Below are 10,482 nucleotides of genomic sequence, written 5' to 3'. Positions count from 1 at the left end.
TCTGCCGCCCCATTGTTATTAAAATAGGTTAAATAATTGAATCCTGGCTGTGTCCCTAATTGTATCCTGTCACATGCATTTGAGCAGCATCTTGTAGGTATATAAAAGGAAAGTAGCCTCGGTACCTTCCAGCTTCAGTCGAGAAACATGCTTGGAGCTGATTTCACGAAAAGGACTTGTTATTCCATTCCAAATCACCATGTGCTACAGTTTTGTGGATCTGAACCGTTTTAACCGGTGTAAGCAATATGGCTGCGAATCCAATCAGAGGGCAAGCTGACGTTGCAGTCAGCTACACAATTGTCGAGTCAGATCGCCACAAATGCTCACGGTGTAGGCCTTGTAGACCGAGTTGGAACTGGGATTGTTCTCTCCCGCCAGAATGACGGCCTTTTCTCACATTATTTTATTCAGTTCAAAACATTACCATATTAGAAGGGAGTGAACACTTTCGAGCCCTCCAACAGCTTAAGGCCATTGGTCAACTGGTTACTTTCACATGACAGCGAGGGGTTCGAATCCCGCCCTAGGAGCCCGATCTTAAGGGACCATAGCCTACCGTCTAAATAGGATTTGATCTAGTCACCCAACGTAGGCCTATATCACATTATCGCAATCAATTTTCCGAACTAAAGGTCATGTTAAAAGATGTTTGCATTTTCGTATTTTACTTACATTTCAAAAGTTGAACATAATGGCTTTAAAGCGTATTTTTAAATTGCGCTGACAAAGTAACTCGTCCCAGTTAGTTTCAAATAATTTTCAAGTTTTCATGTTATAGTATTTTCGTTCGAATTCGTTGAACTCCTGCGCTATATTCTCCAATCCACCTACGATAGATTCTCTACCCAGCGCTCCTAGCAACGGCTGCCATGTTAACAGGAAGAAGACAGGCCGTAGGCTGTGCAAAGAGGGTTAAAACAAAAATAATAACTAGGCCTACTGAAAATTATTTGAAACTACTTCAGTGGGAAATTACAGCAAAGGTTGGAAATGCAGAATGTACGTACTGGTAGTGGCGAATAAACATAGAACAATAGAACAAAGAATATATACACCCATACCCATAACATATAGAATATATACATACATATATAGATATGTGTAGTAATACTCATATATACACGCACACAACACTCAGGCACTGTTATAGTCTGATGGCTGCTCGTGTAACCCATGTGTTTCAGCATGTTCTGGGTGGAAATCGAACCCAGGTCTCCCACGGGACAGACACCATTTTAACCAGCTGCGCCAATGAAAATCTAGCTCTTCACTGGTGCGGGTGGATGGTATTTATACTGGGGAGTGAGTTTAACCAACAACTCGCTACCTACTCAAACTGACTCAGACTCTGTGATTTTATTCCGGCCACCGGTCCTTCCCCTACCGGGAGGGACCTACCCAGACTGGCGTGGGTGAGGCTTAATCATCTTCAGACCAGTGTCCCGCGCAGTGTGCGAGTGTGGCGCCGAGGAAGAAACCACAGACCACGTCATCCAGGACTGTCTAATATATCGGGCACCCAACGGAATGTGTGGCCTGACGATCGTGGATGACGAAACGGTGACATGGCTCCTGCAGGTGTGTCCGGATATATAGCCCGGGTGACCCCTCACCCAGGCTCAGGGGGGTAAAAGGATAGCCCCTCGGCCCCGAGCCTGGGGGGAGAGGAGAAACAACTTGACCCACACGAAGAAGAAAAAGAAGTAGGTAGGTGTAAATGACAAATAAACCAACTTGAATTCAGAATGTTTCATATTGTTTAGTGAAGGAGAACTTGGCTGGAGATTGGATTCAAAACATGCCCCGAGGAGACCAACACTCACCAGACCAGAGGAGAGATGAGCTGCCATCCCTCTAGAAAAACCAGACCAGAGGAGAGAGATTAAGTAGAAAGACCAGTGTGGACAGAACCTTCTGATGTGGTCTGAGACAAGCCTGTTGAACTGTGGTACAGAGAAGGTGAGCCTACCAAACCCAGTGAGAATGCACAAGGAAGGATTATATGAGATGAGAACTGTGGTGATGAGGGTCAGGTCAGGAAAATCCAGAAGAGTGGCAGGAAGAAGGGACGCAAAAGTAGACGTGATGCTAGCCATACTGGAATTGGAACTAATAATGCTGAATATTATAAAAATCTATGATGTTAACTCTTATCCCTGGAGAGGGTTGAGGGGGGCACAATTTGTAGTTGATATGAATGGAGGACATAGGTAAAGGCCTCCCACACCTATGCAGATGATAAACATACCAATATTATTACATGTTCTTGTTCCTCTCACTGCCCTGAATCTATTTAACCCATATTGAGGGGGCCCAATTTGTAGTTTAGCCTGCCTTACAAATTGAACCTGATTGATGCAAATCTTTTTTAGTTCAAATGAATTATTTATGGTATTTGTATCTGTAATTAATTATTATTTTTGGTTTGTGTGTGTTCTTTTGACATGTTTTCACAGTAAAATCTCATAAAGTACATTGCTTTTGCTTGACCTTTATTTTGAAAATCCTGGCAAGCACGCTACGCTACCGGATGTGTGTTTCGTTAGGCTGATGAGTTCACGCTGCTCAGTCTTGCTTGCTGGTATAGTGTAGTTCCAGCGTCAGTTTAGAGTTTATAGCTACTGTTTATTCAACTAGAGGAAACAAGGTAAGCATCGACAAACAAACTGAATCACATCAACAATATTGATTTGATCATTTGAGATTTGTGATTGTTAATTATACGGGAATAATCGTTTGCTCGCGACTGTCAAATGTGTGACGTGCCTGTCAGTCGGGCTAGCTAGCCTATGAGACGCACTACGTTAACGTTATATATCTATCCATCTTTGTAACGTTAACGTTAGCTAACCACTAAGAGCACGTTACCTATGCTAGATAGCTAAGTTATTGAGTAAGACGACTGCTAACTAGCTAGGCTAGCTAATGTTAGTTAGCCGAAGTATAGTCCAACGATAGCTAACGTTAGCTAGATAGTACTTTAGCTAGCTAGCTAGCTACTTTTATCTTATTAGCTAGCTAACGTTTGACTTTTTCAAAAGTAACTTTAGCTAGCTAGCAAGCAATCTATATGGCTAGGCAGCTAGCATACGCCTCTTAAATGCAGTTTTGAATTTATAGTCCAGCAAGATTGAAATGATCATGCGACGCAAAGTCAGCTTTAGCTAACGTTCGCTAGCTAAATTACTCTAGAATATAGAGAGTGTGTAACTATGAAAGCATGTGTAATCTATCCTTCCAGTCATATGCATAAAGAATAACGTTACTTTGTTAGTGTCCTCATCTTGCCTATCTATATATATTGACTGGCATATAAATCAATGCTGTTGCACCTACAGTATAGGATGCATCGTCATCAGTCATGTGCCACGTCAGTATATTATATATACTATAGCGAACGTGGGTAGCAGTAGGCTGCAGTAGTATACAAAACTAACTTTTGGACTATATGATGGAATTAGTAGATAGATACAATTGTCTATGTATTCACAAATAACACATCAAAGACGTATCATGTTGTTATAGGGAGGGAAAGTGAAAACGTGCGCCCCTAGCGGATTTGTTCCTATCGGAGAGGAGTTTCAATGTAAACTCCCATAGACCGGATTTTCTAATAATTACTACGAAGCCATTTCGGTTAAGTTATCAAAACAAAACCTTGTGAGTGTCTTTACACTACCAACTGTGAGAATTTCAAACAGTATTTCTCCTTCTTTCAAAATTTCGAAATTGCTCTATCCCTCCAGTCAAAGTCAATGGAATTTAAGAAAAATATTTTCATAATTCGGATTGTGATTGAAAATCAACTATGATCACCAGAATATTTGCCGTTTAAGACATTCTACTAACGTTTCGGTGTCGACCAAGATAATTTTTCAAAAGACGTGTCTGAGAAATCCCATTCACTCTCTCGGCATTAGGAACGCTACTAGGGGGCGATGAGATTACTTTCCCTCCCTATTGTTTGATGGGGCAGGTAGCTAGATCATTTCTACTTCCACTCAGAGTAGGCTTTGTACGGTTTGATTCACATCTATACAAATAGCAAATTGTTTTTTGAATTACGAGGCGTTTTGATGTAATTATTCCTAACTCCAGTTGCTGTCGTAACTGGCCAGGATGAGTAGATCGGTACAGTGTCCAGGGTTGTATGAAGTAACATGAGCGATGTGGAGGGCAAAGTTTGCATGAGATAGCACTGCAGTCCCTCTGAAGCAGCCGGTGGCTTGTGAGATCATCATTGTCACCTGCCACATGTACATGGTGGAGCAAGGCAGCCTAGGAGTGAATGAAGGTGATGAATCAGGGTTTCAGTTTGAAAGCTACACTACTAAAGCCTCTAGTCCTGGTCTTTTTTGTAGCATAATGTTATCTTCAGATGCATAATAGCTTATGAGGCCCAATCCTGATCTTCTTCAGACATTAAAAGATTGTCTTCTGTGAAAAAGTGTGAACTATCAGGCAAAGACGGATGATATTCTATCAGTTGAAGAAAGTGGATACATACCGACATAATTTCCCTTCTCTTAATTTGGAGAACAGAACAATGGGAGTGTAACTCCTGCTGGTTGGCTCTATCCCCTTAGTTTAAACATAAAACAGGTCTGTCTTGTTTTTGTGTGCTGAGGCGCAAGGGTGAGGTCGTGCCCTTCTCAAACCAGACTTGGCTGCCAGAAGTTCATTTAAGATTAGGCCTAAGTAATGTGTTATCTCTTTACATGGAGACTCGTTGTGAGCTCTGGCTGCTTGTCCTTGGTAAGAGCCTAAAGAGGTCATGTATTGTCATAGGAAAAACGGAGAGCATTAAGGTCACAGCTACTTTATGAAGCAGCGGGAATGGTCTAACGTGTTGTGTTCGTCTCCTCCCTAGAGAGATGAATCAAGGTGAACCACAGGAGGAGACTCCTACGCACCTGGGAGATGAATCTCCTGCAGGTCAGTACAGTCCTTCCTGTCACCACTTGGAGGCAGTGTCGGACTGTTATGCTGAACAGATATTTTTACGCAACAATGACCTAAGATCTTCTCAATGTGCAGGGGAAGTTGTGGTGTGTTCCTCTTCCTCGTCACTGATTTCAGTTACAATATCTTCCGTTTCTGCTTCTTTTTCAATCTCTATTTCCTGCTGTGCAGACATCAACAAGGACCACCCCCAGCCCCAGCCCGGAATGTTCTCCAGGGTGACCGGAGGCCTGTTCAGCGTCACTAAGGGGGCTGTGGGAGCCACAGTCGGGGGGATAGCCTGGATAGGAGGAAAGAGTCTGGACCTCACCAAGACCGCCGTCACCTCTGTGGCCGCCGTGCCCGCCATGGGGGTGGGGCTGGTGAAGGGGGGAGTGTGTGCCGTGGCCAGCGGGGTGACAGCGGTGGGCTCTGCGGTGGCCAGCAAAGTGCCTATTGGAGGAGGTGGCAAGAAGAAAGACAAGTCTGACTGAGGAGTCAGGATGTCGGAGTCTGAACGAGGAGGCAGGATGTTGGAGTCTGAACGAGGAGGCAGCGTGTTGTTGGGCCTTTCTTACTCGTTGTGTCCATCTGTTTTAGTCTGCAGTGAGAAGGCACCCGAAGGGCAACGGAGGAATCACAAGTTGTGTTCACTTAATGGACCACTCATATTATGTGGCCTGGCCACCACAGGGAAACTTGCTGAGGAGTTTCCTGCCCAGGGACTACCACCCACTACCACAAACTGTTGGAGCTCGAAAATACTTTTTATGGTTGTTACGTTTCTATAAAAAGCAGAGACATTATTATTTCACTGCTGGGTACCTATGCCATCTGTCAGCCCTTGTTAAAGAGAAGAACAACCCAAGTGCATTTTCACAATGTTTAGGAAGTGTTGATTTATGTCTTTATTGTGAATCCACATGCGTGACAATCAGTGGTTGAAGCTGACCTGTGTAACTGACTGTAGCTAAAGACTGATCTCAGGTGTGGTTTGAGCTGAAGCTATCCAGAGAGGGGGCGGGCTCAGTACTGACCCGACCCAACCATAGAGGCACGGCCTGAGGCCAGTCTGAATGGCTGAACCCTCTGATTGTTTGACTAAGTGCCTTCAAAGCCTGCATTGAAAATTCAAACCCCTCTCCCAGAGCCTCTGTCTTGTATGGGCTCTAGGCTCCTTCTGTTGCTGGAGATCTACAGATTAGTCATTACTATTCATTTCTTTTCAAAATATACATTATTGCTATGGGGGGAAAACAAATCTAACTTATATTGTGTACCGTGCCCATCATCCGCCTAAAGACAATATGGTTTAGTTCATAGAAACAGCATTTTAAAGACCAGAGTTTTTTGTTTGTTTGTTTTTCCTCTGACATCATAGAAGCCAACTGAAAGTCCCATCCTAGTCTCTATCATATGTAAGGGAAGGTGAAACAGAGGGTTCTTATCTAGTGGATTCTTTCACACTACTGTAGTACCAGTGGTATACGTTTTCACAGCAGTGTAGGAAGTTAACTCATTCTCTTGTTTGCTTTAGACTCGTCTCAATAAACATTTTCCTTTATTTACTTCACTTTTTTACTTCAACTTGCAATTTGTTTTATTGCCATTGTATTTTTTCAACGTACTAGGAATTTGCTTTCGGGCATGGTGCATAACATGGAGACATTTGACAGGGTGCAGGGACGAGACAGGACAGTGCAAAGAGCAAATACAAAATGCTAGTGCAAAATAAGATAAGATAAATATATATATATACAAAATAAAGTACGTTTTACACAGGTAGTCACTTTTTTCTGCGCTTTTTTACCCCTTGTAAAAAAAAAAAAAAAACTCATGAAACTGACTGTGGAGGTGTTGAAAGTTCTTTACTTGATGCAAGTCAAAGCAGTGCTTTTCTACCCAAGCTCGGAGGTAGCGCTGTATTCGGTTAGGATCACGGCTCCGCTAGAGACCACCGCCCCTCCACTGCTCTTCCGCTGGACCGCTGCAGATCTCCCTGGAGAACACAGACAGACAGGCAGGCAGTCAAAGTCCAGCCTCATAGCCATATTTTCCTTGCAAATTTCACCAAATATGTAGTTTTTTAAGCATTTGAGCATAGATGTAAAGTGAAGCAAAGTTTGAGTTCATCAAATATCTGAAACAATGTAGCGTCAGGGGCTGACGACAATAGCTTATAGTTTCATGTATATATATCATGCATCCCTAACCACCCCTGAACATTAACGCTGGCATCCAGTTAGAGCCTCTGGGGACAGACATTAGATAGGCTACTGGCGCAAGATTCCCTAACACTAGAGAAAATCACTCACTTCTTCTGAAGCATTGCGGGTAATTCACGCAGGGCGCAGTTGCAACGTTGCACATGGCTGTGCTACAGTGGATGTACAGCTGCAGGGAGAAGGACTGTGTTAGCTTGCTGACCAGCAGTAGATTTGGACTACAAATGTTAGCTTGGTGACCAGCAGTAGATCTGGACTACAAATGTTAGCTTGATGACCATCAGTAGATCGGGACTGTAGGTAGACACAGTTTAGGCTGCTGTTATTACGTGGTTCCTCAGGAAGTTATTGTCATCCACGAAGGCGAACATCTTGAGAATGAAGCGCTTGTGATGTGTGGGGTGCGTTAGGCCAGAGTTGGCTCCCACAGGGACGCGGATGGTCTGGTAGCGGTCGGCTTGGTAGGGACAACTGGAGAGGAAGGGAGCCAGGTCATCATGGGGGTTGGACAACCTCACAAACTTAGTGCTTCAAATGATAGTGGTAACAACAAAGCATACAATACAGACCTGGGTCCAAATTCTATTTCAAATACTTTGATCTACTTATCTGTGCCTGTTTTCTCTTGTCTGGCACAACCGAACCAATGAGCAGTTCCCAAATATGCAAACCCCACCTGACACTCCAGGCAGACTCCAGCTAACGCTAAAGTTTAGTCTTAGTTTAATTTATTAGCACATAAGAAATAAAAAAACAAATACAAAACAGATAAATATGAGGAAACTGAAAACATACAGTAGGCTACATGATGAGGTGAAATACAAAACGATACAATTTCAAATAGTATTTCGACCCAGGTCTTAACAATACATCTCATTTTATAAAAATGTGAATTGCAAAATGATGTACTGTAGAGTAGTTACCCATCGATGATTAGGTCCCACTGGGGCATGCTGTAAGGCTCCTGGCTGGAGGTGGCCCAGCATCTTTCCAGGGTTAACACAATGTTGTGGTCAGAACTATCCACCATACGAACCTCAACGTACACAGGGTCCATCAGGACCTTGAAGACCGGGTACTCTGCCTCTATGTAGAAGGAGGAGAAGGCCACCTCCGCTGTAGGAGTGGAGAGTGTGTCATGCCACACATAATGAAATTAACGACTGCAAAAAGTGAAGTGAGGTTGGAAAAGAGGACTTCTGGGAGAACCAGGGGTGATATTCAGGTTTTTCAGTCGCAGCATTGTTCCAGACCACCTTTCAACACCATCATCCAGAAGGCTCACCAGCATCTGTACTTCCTCAGACAGCTGAGGATATGTGCTACGTATGTCCACGGCACTACTCACAAACTACTAAGGTGCACCGTGGAGAGCTTGCTGACAGGGTGCCTCACAATGGTATGACAACTGCTGCACTTAAAGCACTGGAGGGTACTGGAATCAGCCCAGTCCATCACTGGAGGCTGTCTCACCCTAACCTACAGGAGATCATCTACATCTACTCCAAGCACTGCCTGAAGAAGCCACACAGCATCATCATGGACAAAAGAACGTACTTTCAACACATCCCTTGGTGTGGCACTGGCCATTGGCCAGTCTGAGCTCCATATTGATGTGTCCTCCAGCAAAAAAGCCTGGAGGAAGACCAGGACCCAATACACTGACGAGCAGGGTCTCCGTATGCATCCCCCTGTACCGGCCCTGGAAGAGTAGCCTGGAGAGAGGGAGTGAGCTGGCTCAGTTACTGTTCATGGTTGATGCGAGTGGCATAGTGGTGACTGAAGAAATGTAAATACTATTATAGTTAATTTGCTGAAATTGTACATTTTTTGGTTAAGAACTGTTTATACTCTACTGTATGTCCATTAAAAAAAATAAGTATGAATACTCTGTATACCCGCGACTACAGTCTGACCCCAGAGTAGGATATTATTCTGGGCCAAGAGCACCTACTCGTAGTGGCTGTCCCTTGTGATGAGTCCCCGGGGTCCGACTGACACATATGAGGAGATCATCCTGTTCTCATAGATTATAATCCCAAACTCTTCCTGCAAGATGTAACAAAGTACATTGTACCTATATTACAAGAATGTATCAAGGAGCTCTTCAAACTAATGTAAAAGTCTATGATATTGACAATCCCTTGCTAGAGGTAATTAAATGTGATGAAATGCAGCCACATTCACTTCATCATACCCCGACGAGGGATCCACAGGCGGTAACAGGGAACTGGTAAATGGCGAAGCCAGAGTTGGAGCCAACAGGCCTGCAATGGGGGTCATTGGCATCCAGGAAATGGATGGAGTCCAGATCCAGGCTGGGAAGAGTTACATCCATGGCCACCACCACCACAAACTGACCATCTTTGGTCACCTGGACAGTCACTGATGAAGGAGAACAGGCATTGAGGAAATACACTGTATCATAGATAATGACCATGAGGAGTCAGTGTTAATGGTATGACTCGAACACTCACCTGCCTTGCCATAGAAGCAATTATGCCCATCAAAGCAGCAGCCCATGGCTTCACATTTATCTGCATTTGTAAGTTCGCTTCCACAGTTTATCCTCAAACTATATTCTACTTCACAGTTCAGGGGACTCGGTGGGGGTGGCAGGATCACTGGCCTCACAGGCTCCTGGATCGGGACCCTCACAGGCTTCTCGAACGGGACCCTCACAGGCTCCTTGATCGGGAACCTCACAGGCTTCTCGATCGGGACCCTCACAGGCTTCTCGATCGGGACCCTCACAGGCTTCTCGATTGGGACCCTCACAGGCTTCTCGATTGGGACCCTCACAGGCTTCTCGATCGGGACCTTCACAGGCTCCTGGATCGGGACCCTCACAGGCTTCTTGATTGGCACCCTCACAGGCTTCTCGATCGGGACCCTCACAGGCTCCTGGATCGGGATCCTCGAAGGCTTCTCGATTGGGACCCTCACAGGCTTCTCGATCGGGACCCTCACAGGCTGCTGGAATGGGACCCATACAGGCTTCTCGATCGGGATCCACACAGGCTCCTGGATCGGGACTCTCATGGGCTGCTGGATCGGGACCCTCACGGGCTCCTGGATCGAGACCCTCACAGGCTGATGGATTGGGACCCATACAGCCTTCTCGATTGGCACCCTCACAGGCTTCTCGATTGGCACCCTCACAGGCTTCTCGATCGGGACCCTCACAGGCTCCTGGATTTGGCCCCTCACAGGCTTCTCGATTGGGACCCTCACAGGCTTCTCGATCGGGACCCACACAGGCTGCTGGAATGGGACCCATACAGGCTTCTCGATCGGGATCCACACAGGCTCC

The 10,482-nt window shown here is 45.0% G+C and overlaps 1 protein-coding gene across 1 annotated transcript; it reads left to right on the top strand.

Annotated features, from left to right (window-relative positions):
• The first annotated feature begins 2,565 nt into the window (after window positions 1-2,565).
• On the top strand, window positions 2,566-6,623 carry tmem263 (transmembrane protein 263). Its single transcript, XM_084453012.1, has 3 exons — window positions 2,566-2,650; window positions 4,874-4,938; window positions 5,137-6,623. Exons 2-3 carry the CDS (start codon window positions 4,878-4,880, stop codon window positions 5,436-5,438), a joined length of 363 nt encoding a protein of 120 aa, XP_084309138.1. The 5' UTR covers window positions 2,566-2,650; window positions 4,874-4,877; the 3' UTR covers window positions 5,439-6,623.
• The last annotated feature ends 3,859 nt before the right edge of the window (window positions 6,624-10,482 follow it).

The sequence above is a fragment of the Borostomias antarcticus genome (assembly GCF_949987555.1).
Source record: "Borostomias antarcticus genome assembly, chromosome: 18".
Taxonomy (NCBI): domain Eukaryota; kingdom Metazoa; phylum Chordata; class Actinopteri; order Stomiiformes; family Stomiidae; genus Borostomias; species Borostomias antarcticus.
Note: the sequence above shows the minus strand (reverse complement) of the source record. Positions and strands in the feature narration are given on the sequence as shown.